At 42.6% G+C, this 17,647-nt stretch overlaps 1 protein-coding gene across 1 annotated transcript in view; it reads right to left on the bottom strand.

The window, feature by feature from the left end:
* The window catches only part of MYRFL (myelin regulatory factor like), a gene marked incomplete at its 5' end in the record, with an annotated part of 105,358 nt that overhangs the window by 39,257 nt on the left and 48,454 nt on the right, over positions 1 to 17,647 (bottom strand). The window contains 5 exons of the mRNA XM_081061464.1: positions 5,477 to 5,677; positions 11,378 to 11,468; positions 13,159 to 13,269; positions 14,444 to 14,520; positions 16,492 to 16,687. Of these exons, the coding sequence (XP_080917590.1) occupies positions 5,477 to 5,677; positions 11,378 to 11,468; positions 13,159 to 13,269; positions 14,444 to 14,520; positions 16,492 to 16,687 (676 nt within the window). The remainder of the gene's footprint in view (positions 1 to 5,476; positions 5,678 to 11,377; positions 11,469 to 13,158; positions 13,270 to 14,443; positions 14,521 to 16,491; positions 16,688 to 17,647) is intronic.

Genomic DNA, 17,647 nt, shown 5'->3' with positions numbered 1-17,647 from the left:
ACAGGAGTGGCTTTTGCAACAGGTGATTAGAAAGAGGTGTTTCTTTTGTTTTCCAGTACTTGTTGGTAGAATGTTTTATTTTTCTCTCCGACTGCAGCCTTTTTTTTCTCTCTCACACGGTAGTGCTGTTTTCTGTGCACTATTCCAGCTTCTCACACAACAGGGGGATTCCCTGGGAGATGGGCTTCTCCTCTGTTAATAGTTCGCCTGGGTCACAGGGCACAGTGTCCGTGTAGGGATTTGGAGAGCTTTTGAAGTTCCAAAGCTCTTCCTGCACCAGATTCAGAGCCCGTGTGTTTCAGCAGTTCTGTTTAGTCCTACAGGGATCTGCCCAGATAGGTGGGGCCAGGGTTGAGGTGAGTTGTGAGAGGTGGGCCATAGCAATGGCAGCGACCACCACCATAGCCGGTCCCGCTTCCACAGCTCCCTCCCCTTTGCCGGAACTAGTTGGGCTGCGAATCTGTGTCTGCGGTCCACAGTTCTCAGAACAGCAAATATTCTGTTCTTTTGATCTGACACTGCTACTGTTCCACTCCTAGCACCGGGCAGGTGGGGGCGGGCGAGCTCTGGGAGGCGAGGGAGGGGGCGGCTAGTCTCAGTGCCTAAGGCTTCCATTCTCCGCTGGCAGTGAGGGCTTAAACCACCATTTTCAGCCTTCTTCCCTCAGTCTTTGCTCCGACGTCTCTGCCGTGAGCGTTGGGTTCAGCTGTGTTATATGCTGCCCCCTCAGCCCTGTGGGCCATAAGCAGAGCCCTAGCAGTCCGAGTTCTTCCCTCTCCTGCAGCTGTGGTAGTTCTGGGATGCAGCGAGCTCGGAGCACTGAGCTAGGTCTGCGTCCTGAGCCCGTGGGGCTCCGTCCCCGCACTTCTCCCTTCCCTCCTCCCCCGCTCACCCGATTTGCCCACCTGGAGGTGAATTCAGTAGTGGGCCTCTTCATCTTGCCTGTCTGCTGTGCAGGGAGTCCTTTGTGGAGTTATTGTTGTTCGATTCGTTGTAAATTCCAGGGGAGTTTTACAGAGGCTCATCTCACGCCACCACTTTGATCCGGAACCTATTATCTGTCTTTCCTGTAGGCTACACCCAATGTGGGTGACGACATGTTTGAGGCCATGGTTTTCTGTTCATCACTATATCAACAGTTTCTAGTTTCATTCCTTGCATGTAGAAGGTGCTCAACTAATATTTGTTAAATTAATAACTTTAAGATAGCAGTTAGGAAGGGCAAGATGTAAGGTAGGAAGTTGGGTGGAAAGGGTGAGACTTAAACAGGAATGGCTGAGCAGAGAGAGCACCATGAGCCAAGTCCTCAGGCAGCAAATCCCCTGAAGGATGTCTGCACCACAGAGGCAGAGTTTGACATTACTAGGTTGTAAAGATTAAGGCCAGAGTAGGGAAGGCCTCAACAGGCCATGCTGGGAAAGAACAGTCCAATCTCATATTGCCCTATGCCTACATCTATCACTGTGAGCTCCGTCATCCATGCAACAATGCGTACCAAGTAGTTACTATGTGCCAGATGTTACCCCAGACCCTGGAGATCGAATGAGTGTTTCTTATCTGGAGCTTCATTTTAATAAAAGTTCTATTCCTTAGGTAAAGCCTATGTCTTGCTCATCTCAGAGACTGGTCAGGGCCTAGCAAAGTGTCTGATATAATAGGCACTCAGAACTTCGATGAAAAAAAGCAGGAAGGAAAGAATGGAGGTAGGGAAATGGCAGAACAATTCCTGACACTACCAGAATGGAAGACGGGATCAATCGGGAGCCAGCCTGGACTGGCCTAGCGCTAGGCCAGCCCTACCAGGTTTCCCACTCCCTGCACTCTTGGGAGTCCCGTGCTCACTTTGCCTACTTCTCATTACCCTTGTGGTTCCCACATGAGCCCCCGTGGGAGACCAAAGTGGAGGCAGTGTCAGTTTCCTTGCGGAAGATGGAAAGCCGAGAAGGATGTGCCCTCAAGCTGTCTAGACTACATAGAGGGAAAATGACCCCTGGAGTCTAGCTTGGAGCCTTGAATGAGTTTTCTCCAAAGACATACTGTTAGACATAGCAATTAGGTTCTATAGTACTATTGCCATTGTATTCCAGACAAATTTTTGGCCGAAGAAAATGTTGAGGGTTAGCTTGGGGATCTAAAGACCTTTTATAACAACGTTTCTTTAGGAAAATGCTCTTCTGCTTTCTGGCTTGTAGACTTCCCAAAGCTAAATTTAAATTGCTCATATTGCATGTTCCCTATGTATACACTTGGCCTAGGGAAAAGCCCTCGAGGCAAGGGCTGTGCCTTCTTGGAATCCTCCGTCAAGAACCACACACAGACCAGCACTTAATGCTATGCCTTGCTCATCATCTGTGTTGAGCAAGAAGCTAGAAACTGAATTATGATGTCTGGTTTGATCTTGCCCACAGCAGTTTTGGGAAGTTCTGACCATGAATGCTAACAGCTATTACTGTCACGCTGCCTCCTGCCCAAGGTTTCTATCATTAACTCAAGAATTGCATCACAGGGAAGGCATTCCAGTCCGTGGGAGTCTAGTGTGTTCAGGGAAAGGGATCTCGTTAGACGTCATCTGGCTCTGGCCCACAGCCAGGACTATCAGTCTCCCATCAGGAGCAGCTTGAGTGACACTGGCTTACCCCATGCTGAGGAACTTTTGCATGTGGCTGTGGCCCGAAGGGGAGACTTTGCATGTTTGACTTTCTTGAGCTCTTCGTACTTTTGTCTTTAACTAGCTCACTGCTGGTGCGGTTGGGAGAAACAAATTTTTGAGCATTTCACTTTTATTTTTTTTTTCTGGTTTTTATTTTTTGAGTCTTTTGCTGCCTTATGTTCAGCCTTCTTTGCAGAATTTGACTGACGCCTTCAACTTTCAACTTCCTCATTTATTTTTTTGCATTGACATTGATGTTCTTCACACCCCTTTGATTTTCAGCATAGCCTTTTCACCCTAATTTTGTTCGGTTTCTATTGTAAGAGCTGCATTTCCTTCTGCAGTCTGGAGACACATCGATAAGCACAATGCCATTGTCTGGGTAAGTTAAGCTGCTCCTCTTCGGCGACTTCATTTTCCCAGTGCTTCAGTTTCACAGGTTTCAATCGTATCTGCTTTATCTTCTCTGTGTCTTGGCTATCTGTCCAGATGAGCACCAGATATCTCCTCCCCCAGGGTCCCCTATGCTGGATGCGCGTGTGCTTCATATCTCAAAGCAACTGAAGCCAGGGCAAGGCAGCAACCTATATTCATTTTCCCCGATCCCGAGACTGGGCAAAATGTTTGGCTATTATATATTTGCAATGGCTCGCCCAGGAGCCAACTCTGGTTACCGTGCAACTTTAAAGAATGAAGGATGCATGCTTCCAGTCCTAGGCATACGATCAGATCAACCAAGGGTGGCCTCTCAGCACATTTGGAAGAACGATTCTCATGTTTACAAGTTGGAAAAACTGAGTCAGGGAGAGGTGAAGATGAAGTTCACACATCTGTCAGTACTGTCATCAATATTACCGTCTTCTCTCTTTCTGTCCTAAATGGTCAACAGGACAGACAAGATTTCTAGAAGCATGTATTTCCTAAATGTGGACAGACCTATTAAGAATAAGTATATTAATATGAAATAATGTAATACATGAATTACATATAATTTGCATTTTTACAACTAAATAATAATAATAACAAATCTATTTGCTTAGCCTTATGTAGCTAAAAATTGCTTCATATAAATAGAAAAAGCCCTCCACCTGGGTAAAATGAATCTGAGCCTTCCTTGCTCACAGAAGAATAAACAAAGGCATAGGATATCTCAGGGCCAAAGTTCCTGGGCCAGTGGTTGCCAGAAACAGGATGAAAACTCGAGCTTCCCACCGCAGACTGGCCTCTTTACAACATCATGTTGCCGTGAGCAGGACGGGGATACAGGAACCTCACATTTAGAGCCTGGATTAGGATAGCATTTCACTTTATGGAGAAGGCTTCATGGAAGAGATCTGAGAAGCTCTAGGGAAGTTTGTCATTTTAAGACAATATATTCTTTTCACACCAAGGAGAGCAACATTTGAAGATGTTTGGTAAATGAAGTTCTGGAGAAAACCTGGTAGCAGGAGGGGTTGTGGAGGACTTTCTCCCCTTGTCATCTGCCATTTACATTTAGATAAGACCTAGTGGGGAATTGTATAGCCAATTGTAAGAATAAGTTTGAGTTGGTTTCTCTGAAACACAGACAGTTTATCTCTCTCTCTCTCTGAAAGGCAAAAGGACAGTATCTAAGACTGGGATCTGAAAATGTATGTGAGAACTTTCTAGCCCTAAGAGTTCCCATCTGGCTAGCAGGTCACAGCTCTTCTAACATGAACCGCAGCTTCTCAATCAGCATAAAAGTCTACAATTACAACCATTCTTTGGAATCCTCTCTGCAAAGGAGAACATTCCTTGGCTGGTTTAGAAAAACCAGTGCAGATTTGCACTGGGAAAGGAATGTAGTCTGGAAGAATGGCCAATGATTTACAGATTAAGTCTCCTATTAACTAAAAAAGCATGAGAAAAGGAGGCTCAACAGCGCACTGCGTTCAGAAGAAGCAGTGTGAGTGAGAAGGTGGGGAAGTGGTATAAACAGTGAACGGAAAACAGGTAAATGGTGGAAGAGCTGGAACCAGGAAAGACCTGGCATCGGAATCCTAATAATCCTTTTGGTCTTCACAGCAGTTGTGACTTTCCCAGACGATTCAGTACTTATTATCTCAACGGGTTAAAAAGTTTTCCAGGCTCGGTGAGGGCAGAAAGAGAGGTACCATTTCCATCTTACAGTTGAATTTTGGCAAGGTTAAGTGTTTTGTCCAGGGTGAGCCCAAAGTGTCCTGATTTCTAGGCCTGATATCTGATTTCCACAAGGTGGCTGCCTTTCCACTGAGGGAGACAGCCTTGACCTGGCACTGTAGCTGATGGGATTGACCAAGGAAGGCTGAGGAAGGGGAGCTTCTCTAGCTGCTGTTCAGAAAAAGACAATGTCTGGGGCAGACACTGGCTGGCAGGGCTGGTGCCGGGGACCCTGGGAGGAAGTGGCTGGAGAGGTTGAGGAGAAATACGAACAGGAAATGGACTAAGACAGCGCTTGGAAGACGCACAGGGAGATAGAAATTCGGAGATGGAAAGGAAAAGGCCACCTCCAGGAGTTGACAATACGTGGAAGGAAGGGCAATGGCCTGTGGAAAATAACTCAAGAGACTTCCTGCTTGTGAAGCCAGAGCTGGGCTGTCATTGCCCACTGTTCCTGCCAGGTAAGTCCATTCTCTTGGGTAGGAACTGCGTTATAGTTTCAGCAGCGATGCCTAACGGCTCCAACACTCCTCTAATTGTTAAGCAGTCTCCCACCATAGGCAACATGTAGAGATGCCCCGCGCGAGGCGTGTCAGAGGCCAGCAGGGCCCAAGCACATCTGACTCAGGGGTCAGAGGAGGTGTCTGAGGCCTGCCGCATGCTCACCTCCTGGATATTATGCTTTGCCCGGCTGTCAGACGGATGCATAATCGTCCCCATCACTTTCATGTTACCACAGACAACCAGGGCTTCATCCGGTGCTACTGTGTTTATACCCACTCGACCATGACAGACAACAGATTCCGGAACTTGTCCTCGCTGCCATAATGCATCACTGTCATTTTCAAATTGCCCAGGGTTAGAGGCCTGGAAAAATACATACGTATATTACAATTAAAGTTACAGTAGCAGGAATAGATGATTGCTTTATACCTCAGAGCAAAGGAAAACAATGTTTCTTAAGTCTTTCACTTGAGAGTCATTGTATGTTGGATGGGACATTCTGATAAATAACGGGGGCTCCAGGAGAGCCAGGAGGATACCCTAACTGCTCTGCCCCCACAAACAGGAGCTCAGTATGCCCTGGTTTGGAATATCCAGTCTCTATTAAATGCATTTGGAATTGAGAATGTGTCAGTTATACTGGGTGGAAGATGAAAAAGACAACTCAGAATGACTATCTTTTCAGGGATAATAATACTAATGATTTAAAACCAGAACATTACATCAGAAAATATTACAAGCTCATTAAAGCTCAGATAAATAAAAATACCTTGCATTTAGCTGGTCCCTTTATACTTTCAAAATACTTTCATATTTATGATTTCATACTCAACTGACAAGCAAATGACAATACAAATATATTTAATACACCTCAGCTGTTCCCTAAACAAAGGTGATCCTCGAGGAAGAATAATTACAGCTACATTTGTTGTGTGCAAATCCACACCCCAATTCTATGAGATATGTACTATTTTTTTCATTGCTACTGAAAGGACAAATTGCCCAAGGCCACAAAGCTAGTAAGTTGTCTAAGTTGTCTAAGTTGAGCTGAAATTATGCTTCTGCTGATTATTAAATAATGACTCTAACTTTGCCTTTTTGTACTGGTGCGTAGGTGTAGCCCTGGCCGAATTCAGTCTTCAAAGAAAATGCAAGTGAAAGTTTAGACAAAGTTCTGGAGATTTTACTCTTAAATAAAATTCTTTGCCGAAGAATTTTCCACCGTACTGCCTTCCCTCTTCTCCACTTTCCTTTAGCTGCTGAATATATTTCCAAATACCGTTAAGCAGAGATCTCTGAATCCCTCAAAATCCTCACAAACAAAATTAGTTGGTTTTCAAAATTATGACCTATCCTTCTAAATCTGATTTTTGTGTGTTTGAGGCAGAAATTCCGACAAAACAGTAGGTACCCTGATCACCTAAAAAGTCAGCACTGATGCGAAGTCTTCAGTTTTTGCCTTTCTGGTGGTATATGAGATACTGCAATGTCTGCTAATTGTGCATAGATTATCTCTGAAGAACACTCAACAAACCAGTAACAATAGTTTCCTCAAGGATGGAGACTAGCAGATGTAGCTGAGATGGGAGGGAGATTTACTGTTCACCATATACTCTCGTGGTATGATTTGAATGTTTTTACCATATGCATGTGTTACCAATTTGAAAATAATAATTAAAAGCAACCACAAAGTGTAATTTTTAGTTTGGGTTCAGTGAAAGAACTTTTAGGTGTCTTTGACTTCCTGTTTCATTCCTACCTGTCTGAACCCAGAGCTGCTTGGAAGACTCAACCATTGACACTTGCTAAACAAAAGCCGTGAAAGAAAATAAAGTAACAACGTTGAACATTATTTTGTGTGAATTCACTTGAACAAAGAGCTTTTCTGTAAGGTCCTTAGAGCCCCCTTGGCTGTGAATGGCAAATTGGCTTTGACTCAAATCCTTTTATAGCAAGCAATCAACTAAATCCAAAGGTATGCTGTATAAAATGTTGATGGAATTTGCTCTGCTCTGAACATAATGAGCCACTTCAAGGAAACAAAATAGGACAGTGATGGATTTTTTTCTTATTGAGCTTTGGGATAATTATTATCATGTTGGTAACTGATAACGGAAGAGCAGATTATGTAGATTTAATTTTTTGAAACAATTACAACAATCTCACTTGACTTTCATCAGATAAACACTCAAATCCCTAAAATACATTCAAATTATTTTGAAAAGGGCCAGAGACCTATGATATTCTAAGTATATTGCTCTAAGGAGGGGTCCTCATCCATAGTGGAAAATGTTTTTATAAAATCTGTGAACTTATTGTCCGTCTCTAGTATCCAGAATCTTAATGTGTCAACTGTAATAGAATCACAGAAATACTTTCTGGAATTATAGTGGTAGATTGATAGCAAACACCAAAATGAATTAAAATTTCCAAAATAATTTATGTATCCCACAGCCTCATATGTTTAGGGAAGACCTGAACATTTTAGTTTGTGTTATGACACAGATTGGCTGTGTGACCTCAGAGCAGTCACTTAACCTTTCTGTACAGTTTTCTTCTCTGAAGAATAAAGCTAATAATGTCTTCTTTACCTATCTCACAGTGTTGTGGGAATTTATTGAAATCATCTGTACATGAACACTGCAAAAATGAGGATGGATAGTCTCAAATCCATCCTCAATACCCTCTGCTGTGAATAGCAACCACAATTCAACCCGTAAACAGTTTATCTGCTCTCCTCAGCAACACACCTGCATGCAGAGTTGCACCGTTGGGGGGAGGGACGGAAACAGCTGTGCACAAAGAATACAATGTAAATGGCGCCCTCTGCAGGTGCTTGGAACAGGAAACAGCAATGAATAGCAATTTGAGGCTTGCTCTAAGTTTGGAATGGAAAGCAGGAATTTTTCTGCTTTACCATTGTTTGCGCTTCTAAAGCAGTAGCCAAAGAGTATAATAGCAGAGCTTGAACTGAAGAAGGCAGCTCCTAAGAAACCAATTTTTGTACCCTTTGAAAGGGCTATGGAACATGGGCCTTGAAATGCTCTCTAGCCATGCTACTCAAAGTGTGGTCCCCAGGCCAGCAGCTGCAGCCTTCTCTGGAAGTTTGTGGAGAATGCATATTCTCAGGCATCTCCAACCTACTGAATCAAAAACTGTGGGGGTAGGACCCAGGTAATTGGTACATCTTTGAAAGGTAGAAAAAAGTAATCATGCCTCCAGCCTGCAACACAGCACCAGACCAGGTTTAATGATGTGTTTTAGAAAGAAAGTGGAGCTGAAGGAAAGCCTAGTCATTAACAAGGAGAGTCTGACAGAGCTCTGCTGGGGAATGCTCCCAGAAACACACCCCTGGGAAATAAATCTGTTTTTTGAAATAAACTTTAATTTCCATTAAATTGGTCAATTTACACTACAGGACCATAATATATTTCTAAAGCTGCTTTGATTGACAACCGAGAAGGATTTACTAGGTCCTGCTCACCATTCTCTCTCCAAGGAGAATTCTGAGAAGCTTGGTCTCCTGAACCCCTCCTGGAGGCCTGAAATCTCATCTTGTCCAACCCTCATATAATCACCCTTCTATGGCTCTCTGTTGTTGGGAGGAATGATTCTCAGGGCTCAAAATTAATCTGCTAAATGCAATTCAAAGTTATCGGTTTAATGTGGTCAGGTCTTGCAATATCTTTAATTGTCAAATTTTTCTTCCCTCATTCTGGAGCTCAAACTGACAGAGCCAGGCCGCAGCCTAAGAGGGCATAGCTGGCCTTTTTTTGTAGCATGTGGGCTGGTCTGCTCTCTGCTCAACCCATGATGCATATATCTGTATGGAGTGCTCTGGAAGCTCAGAGGGGCTGAAATGTATTCTATGGACATTTCTAAAACTCACTGATTCAAGCGACATCGCCATTTCTGAAATTCAGTTTTCTTCCTCGGTTGGTTTAAACATTAAATAATTAAATAGATGCAAAAGTCTGCATTCGTTTTCACTTCTGCATTTTGGGGCTAGAATGAAATAATATCAATGAGATATTTCCAGTTTGGGTATGGGATTTGTGTTATTACCATTACTATTATTCTCCTTTTTGTTATGGTAACCCTTGGTTACCCAGCACATTTACAGAATAGGGCATTCCCTTTAACCAAAAATTATGGCTAGAAGAAAGCAATCACATCTGGAATACAATTATTTTTTTGTAAATAAAATTTCAGTGAATAACATGACACCTGATCTATGCTGAATACAGCTGCACGTTTTTTAGCATTTATACCAAATATGAAGTGCAGAAACTTTCAACTTCGCAAAGTCATCATTCTGAGTTAAATTGTCATTGTGTTTTGGATATGAGGAGGTGCCGATTAACAGTGTTTTGATAACAGCATGTGAGACAGTGGGGTTCCCTCTTACATTGCTGCTGGTGAACTTGCACAGCAGCCAGAATATAGCTTTGCAGGAGCTGCCAGCAGGAAATGGAGGAAGCTCGACACCAGGTAAATTATTCAAAGTATGCAGGTGACTAGCAGACTGCCCGACTCAAGCAGGAGTCACACAGCTCAGAGCAGCACTTTCGTGATATCCAATCTCTGCTAACTGAAAAGAATGGCATTGTCTGTCTTTATTCCTTCCTGTGAGAAATCAGAAACAATAAGCAGCCTAGGTTTCCAGACTTTATTTAAAATCAGATCCATTAGTGCCCAGAGCAATCCCAGATTACATCAGGTGAGCTGTCGAAGGCCACCCTGAGCCCTGCTGAGGGAGGGATGGGAACCTCTGCCCTTGGCTCATGATAAGGGAGAGGGCCCCACCTGCCTTTCTCGGGGAGGAGCCTCATTTGCCACAGGTTAGATCAGGCCCCACAAAGCGCTGCCTGGGGCATGCACGCTGGCAGGCAGGCACACAGCCCAGCCCACACCCTGGGACATCTGAACACATCAGGGTTTTACCTCATTTCCATCATTACCTCACCTCCATTAAAACTTTGAGACATAGTTTAAGGATTTCCACTAAGAGGTAGCTTATTATTTTTAATTGAGTAAAAGACTTACACAGAGAGGCCCTTTGTCTCAGAACAGCTCAAGGCAAGCAAGGAAAGACTCACTTTCCCAAATGAGCAGATCTTGTCCTCAGGCCTACTGGGAATGGCCGCGTGTGTGGGCATGCCTGTACTGAACGCTTTTCCGTGTAGTAGTTCATATGTCCACCCTGTGTCATTTCAAAGACCCATGACAACACAGCCCCTCCCAGGACTGCCAGGCCTGTGGCTACCTGTTCCCTCCTGCCCTTGGCTTCCTCAATAGTGGCCAGCCTGGCCTCACACAGCTGCAGCTGCAGCTGCCAACAGCTTCATGTTTTTGTGGCTGCCAAGATCCCGTCCACAGCTGTGACCAATCAGTCATTCAGCAAAACGTGCTGAGCCATTACTATGTGGTAGGCAGGAGCCCAGATGCCATTGGGGTCACCCATCACTTTGGGGCATGCAATGCCTGCCCACCCCTTTCCCTGCCCTGTGAGCTTTGGGGTCAGAGAGAACTGGGTTGGAATGAGACTCCATCGTTTACGAGCTGTGTGATCACGAAATGGTTTCTTACCCTCTTGCTCCTCAGTTCCTCTGAGTGTAAAGAACGGAATGCAAATGTAAAACCATGTAAAATGATGTCATATATAGATTATTTAGCCCGCTACCTAGAACGTAATGTAATAACCAGGGTTTCTCAACCACCGCACTGCTGACATTTTAGGAGGACAATTCTTTGCAGTGGGGGGCTGTCCTGTGCATTGTAGTGTTCAGCAGCGTCCCTGGACCTTGACCCACTAGATGCCAGTAGCACCCCCAGCTGTGACAACCAGAAATGTGTGCAGACATTGCCAAATGACACTTGCAGAACAGAAGTTCTCCTGGCTGAGAACCGCTGTGTAAAAACTAAAATAAGAGTTATTTCCTCTTGCTATCCTCAGTATCGACTGAGAAACAGCATCCTTCAAACATGCCACTGCAAATGCAAATTCCACTTCTCAGGGAGAAAAGCATATCGGATCCAGAAAAGTCAAAGAACTGAGCTTACCCTTACAATGATCCTTTCAGAGATGTGGGCAGACAACAGATAGAACTGGTCTTGGTTAGCAGCATACAGTCCAACCACCAACATGAAGTATCTAATTCAGAAACAGCAGACCAATGCCAACACATCAGGGAACAGAGACATAATTTGTGCAATCAGATACCAGCCCACAGTTACACAATAGCAAATTTACCTAGATGGGTTTGCCCATTTAAAGATTGTGTACTTAAAGCTTTTCTCCTCTGTTCTAAGTTGCCCCTCCTGTGAAATGAAAGAGCAGTTGATTTACTCACTGTTGTTCTGGACCCACCCTTTGTCCAGTCTGAGGAATTGGTGCACAGTGGTGCGAGCCCCAAAGCAGCCTCCACTGAGGAGACATCCTGCTGGGGGCCTGGGCTCAGCCATCTGTGCTGACCTGGCACAGGTGGCATTCCTGGGCCCTCAGCACAGCACCGCTCACTGACACTGCACAACAGGAAGTCATCTTGGAGGATCCTTGGTCCAGAGTCACCCAAGCTACATGTCCTAGGCCTCAATGGAGGGAGACCCAGCAGCGTTTGCTCAGCCACATGGGACCCTTCCCACCCCAACCTGCTCTTGGCTGTGTTCCCGGTACCTTCCACATCCTCTACTCATAACTTCAGTCAAAACCCTGGACCTTCCCCTATTGCTCCCAAGGCAATTTTCATCCTGTAATTTCAATTGCTTCTTAATATGTACCATTGATGAGACATTTTTAAGATCAGACCATTTCTTGAAAGTCAAAATACTGTCCTTATCAGAGAAACTTTTGTTTTAAGAACTGCACGAAAAACTTCACCAACTTCCTGGGTAACACTCTATAGACTCTCTAATCCCTAGAGAACAAGAGTTCTCCTTTGTATCTAAAATCAATCAGCAATAGTAATAATTGTTATTGTTGTTATATTATTATTATTATTATTGTTTATTATTAGTTACCATCTACTGAGCGCTCAACTTGTCATACACTGGGCTAAGCCGTTAATCTACTTTATTTCCTGTAGATCTCCAGAACAATCCTGTACACATAGGATGTGATTATTGTCCCCACTTTACAGAATAGGAAAATGAGTCTCAGAGAGGTTCAGTAACATGCTCAATGTCACCCAGCTAGTAAATGGCAGTATCAAATATCCAAACTCAGTTTTGTCCAACCGCAAAACCTATATTGTAAAACCAGTGGTTCTCAAACATAAGCCTGCCCCAGAGTCACCAGGAGGGCTTGTTAACATACAAATTGCTGGGCCCCACCCCAGAGCTTTTGATTCAGTAGGTCTTGGGTGAAGCCTGTGAACTTGCACTTCTAATAAGTGTCTAGAAGCTACTATCTCTGGCAGTCCTGGAACCACACTATGAGAGCCATAGGTCTAAATAATTAATGCAAATTTCTTTTCTTTTTTTTTTTAATCCAAAAAAGGTTAAAGTAATGCTGCAGGGTTCAGGGCATATTTGTGACCAACACACAGACTTGAGAAATGCAGTCAATCCTCGACCCTTGGACAGCTGTGAGATGTGCTCGCTCCTGAGACCCGTGGCAAGTGGGTGGGGGCTGGGCATTGCAGGGATGAGGATGGAGAAGAAAGATGTCTAAGGTAAGCGAGAAGTGTTAATAAACTGAAAGAGTCACAGAAAGGAAGAAAGTGGCTGAGGGGGGCCCGATTTGTGGGCTAGGAGGGCCCAGAGGAGAAGAGGGGTCTCTGGAGGACGCTGCCTGGTCAGACAAAGCACAGGTCACCACAGGACGGACATAGTGCCATTGGTACCTCTGGTCAGGATTTGGTTTCCCCTTCTTTCTCATGTTATTTGCTGTGGTTTCGCTGAAGTGTAGTCGGCCCAGCGTTACTTTGGTGTCTTGGTCGGCCAGCAGGTCGATTCTAAAACAAACAGCAAAAATACCAAGAGACTGGAAAAGAATGTGGAGTCTTTGATCATATCTAACCCAGTCCGAGATTCTTAAGTATGTTCAGTCCCCAGTTCTCATCACACGGTGGAGGACAATTTATTCCATTTATTGATTTTTAATAAACTATCCACAGCATGGCCAGAAATGGTTTCCAGGAGAGGCCACAGAATAACTCTTGAATGGTAAAAAATGCTCATTCAGCCAGAGCTGAAGCCCAGAGTTTCTGACTCATAAGGCCGGTATGCTCCCTATACCACTTATGGGTTATTTTACCTCCACAATGGGGAGAAAAGACATATTTCATTTGAGCCTCTGCCACTGTTCATATAGCACTCGCCTCCTGCCTAAAGCAATTTCTCTTGTTTCCTTCCATCTTTGCCCTGTCTTGGCTTGACTGTGGGAGGCCGCTTGTTCCTAGGGACGACCACACATAGCCTGCCTGAAGGAGGGAGAACCAGATGCACTGGGCAAGTTTAGAGCTTGTGCTTCTACATGTGGCTCCCACTTCGCGTCAGGCTGAGTTCCTGCCTCTTTTGTCCCAGCTAAGGGACCATCTTTTTCCCGGCCCAAATGGGACTGACTCAGGGTCAAAACACTGAGACGTCTCAACTGCATCGCAGCCAAATCAGTGGAAAAGCAAATCCTATTCCTAAGTCTTTCTACAGGGGACTTTCACTTTGGACCACCATATTGCTTTGGATAAACCCAGTCCTGTACGCTTTCTATTTTGGAACCCATTAGGAACTCTATCAACATAGCTTTAAGAAATAAGAAAAAAAGGAATGGTAAGCAAAGCATGGATCCAGAACCTTGAAATTAATTCCAACAGCGTAGTGCTGATTTAAATGAAAAATTAAACATCCATAATCTATCTCAAGGACGCAAAGTTGTTAGCAAGGCTTTCAGTAGTCAATGATTATAAAAATAATACTGATTTTAAAAATGGAGATTTTTATAAGGAATTTTTTGCAGTTATTTCAATGCATTTTACCAACTTTATTTCTGTTGATAAACATGTTTTCAATAACATTAACACATTGTTACTAGTTTCTACAGTAGGATTCATTTTAACTAAGCAACATGAATTGGATAATAGGCCTTCTGCCCAAAACATTCACAAACAAATTCAGAAAAGAAATTCTTACTTAACAGGATTGAAAACCTTTTTGCTTCTATCTGCTTGGGACTGTTCAATAGGAATTATTTGATTGGTGGCTTCTACCTGCATGGAACAACATAAAGTAAATAAATTACTTAATAAATTAATTTGTTAGTAAAAATGTTCATTAGTAAATAATGTCCCAGTACTTAAGTTTTCCAAGGCATTGTTCTAGGCACTGGGTAAGTCACTGAAAAGATGTAGAAGACAATGGCCCTAATAGCAGTGAGCTATTGGTGAGAAAAGAAACAAATACCTGTAAAACTACACAGTGAAAACACAAGACAACAGAGTATTTTAGGTAAACAGTGAATACAGAATGGGCTAGCAGGTGACTGAAACCTCAGGAGCCAAACATAGGAGCAACGCAGCTCAGAGTATGCATGTGTGTGCTCATTCATTCAGCAGACCTTCCTTACAGTACCAGAGATGAGCAATTGACAAACTTAACAGAAATCTATACCGTTGAGGAGTGTGCCTTTACATTCGAATAAGAAGAAATAATCATGATAAGAATAAAATACAGGAAATGACATTTATTCAGTATGTACTACAAACTCTCCTTGTCCTTAGTGAAAAGTGACAAGGGCATGGTGAGATTTGCCCTGATATCTATGGCATGTGGGTATTCTCACAGTAACAAACTTGATGAAAAGCAATCGGGCAACCTACATCAAGAGTTATAAAAATGTTCATTTATATCTTTGATGTGTAAATTCCTCATCTGGAATTTGTTCTCATGCAAAGATGGTATATGTGCAGGTTGACTGCATTTTCATTAACAACAAAAAATTGGAAATAAAACTTACAGGAATTCACATGATATATCTATGCCATAGAAAACTATCATTTTTGTGAACAATAGTTGGTAGAGTCTTTAATCTCATATAGTGTTATTTTTACAATATATTGACAATATGATTAATTTTAATAACAGAAAAAATAAGGAAAAATTAGGCTACCAAATGGTGGATCAAAAATATGAATAAAGTTTTTTCTCTTCTTCATATTTTTCTATTGTATTCAAAATTTTCACAATGGACTCATTATTTCCAAAATCATTAAAATGTGGCATTTTTGTTGCTTGTTTGTATTTGCTTTTATTTTGTTTTGTATTTTGGTTTGGTTTGGTTTAAGAAAAACTGATGTGTTTAGCAGTCTAGCCCCATTTTGGGAGGCTCAGTGCCAACGCCCAGATTAATGATCAGAATAAAACATGTAGACAATGGGTATCCCTCTCCCAAAGGCACTGGATCTGAGGTAGTAATTTAATAAATACTTATTGATCACTCAGAAGACATCCTACCTGACTTCTAAGCCCAGCTCTGTCATTTCTTATCTTAAATGAACTGCAAAACACACAGGGTCTCAGTCTCCCCTCTCTGTTAAACTGGAAAGGAAGGGGGCATTGACAAGATTAAGTGGTTCCTTGGCTTTTTTAAGTCAGGACCTCTGAGAATTTGGTGAAAACGTTGAATCTACTCCATACGAAAATGCACCAGCATCAAAAAGTATAAAATAATTAAGAATACATTTAGTAGAAGTACAAGATTTATACACTGAAAACTATAAAACTGCAGTTTGAAGTGATGTACCAGTTTCTGAGTCCAAGTAAATGAAACTGGCAGCTTCTGCTTCCTGTGTCTCGGAACATTTATTCTTAGAACCTACCCGCCACGCTGTGAGGAGGCACAAGGTATCCCAGAGAGAGGTCACATGCAGAAAACCAAGGCCACCCAGCGACCGCCACTTTGCGCTCCTGGCCAATGAGCAGCATGAACTACTTGACAGACATGTAAGTGAGCCATCTGCAAACTGGATCCCAGCCCAGTTAAGCTGCCCCAGCTGATGACTCCTGAACAGAGATGAGCTGTCAGAGCAAAGCCCTAACCAAGTCGCAGATTTGTGACCCACATAAATGATGGTTAATATTTTAAGTTGCTAAGTTTTGGAGTAGGTTGTTATGCAGCAATAGACAACTGGAACCCTTAATAAATGTTGGCTGAATTAAATGGAACTAAATAAAAGACTTACCTTAACCCCAAAAGCTTTCAAGTAAAACATTTCTATTGGCTTTAGGCCCATTTGGGTTTTGACAAATTTTGGACTTCCCCGAACTTGGATATGGATGGTTATCTGAAAATGGTTCTTCTTTTGGCAAACAAAAGCTTCATCCACTGGTGAAAAAGTGAATCCTTTGTCTGTGACAACTCGATATCCTATACTGGGTCTACGAAAAGAGGAATCAAGAAGCCAGTTTTACAAATATTTTCTACACATTCTCTTTCATTAACTATATTAATTGCATAAACATTTCAAGAAAATATATTGCAGGAAGTGCCTTTTGCTATATTTAATCAATCGATTTTGTGAATTTTTAGTGAGGAAATGCAAATGATATTTCAAAATATAGCTGGCTCTCTCACGGCTTTTTTTCTCGCAAGGAAGGAGCACGATTCTTGCCAAATGGAAGCATTGTTTCCTCAGTCTGCTTTTTCCCTTTCTGCTTTCTAGACTTCTAATTTGGCTTCACCAAACAATAGAAAAATGGAGACTAGAAATTGGGAAGTCATCGTGTTACTCAGACTTGTGAAATATCTGGGATAGAATTTCTCTCTTTCCTCCTTTAAAAAAAGAAGTCTCTAAATTTTATCAGCAACACCACATCCAAATGGTCACTCAGACGAACGAATGTTCAGCCTACTGGTGGTCATAGGAATAAAGCAGACAGGTCAGAAATACCAGGAATAGCTTTAAACCAGATTAACCAGAGCCACGCATGTTACTAATTGAAAACTTGTTTTCAATGGTCACTTCCTTTTTATCCACCCAACCTGGTAATAGCACTGAAAACCTACTGTGCTGGTGATTTCTGCAGAAAGGAATGGAATGATGGTTGAGTGGCTAATCAAACTCTAGCTTTGTTTTATCAAGTCATTTTCAATAGCAAAGCTCCATGTTTAATTAAATATTTAATTAATTCAATATTTTACATGTTAATAAAAATAAAACATATTACATGTATAACTTGATGAAATAGAGAAGAGAATATAGAAGTTGAAAACTCCTTTGATGAGTTTTTTCCAGACATGCTGTGCATATGGAACATGATTTTTAACTCATCAAGGATTCTAAATGTGGGATTTTCCTCAGAAAAGTAGCTCCTTCCCAGGACCACATGAGGAGAGCA

Source organism: Rhinolophus hipposideros (assembly GCF_964194185.1).
Source record: "Rhinolophus hipposideros genome assembly, chromosome: 9".
NCBI lineage: Eukaryota > Metazoa > Chordata > Mammalia > Chiroptera > Rhinolophidae > Rhinolophus > Rhinolophus hipposideros.
The sequence above is the reverse complement of the archived record's forward strand: the minus strand, read 5'-3'. Positions and strand labels throughout refer to the sequence as shown.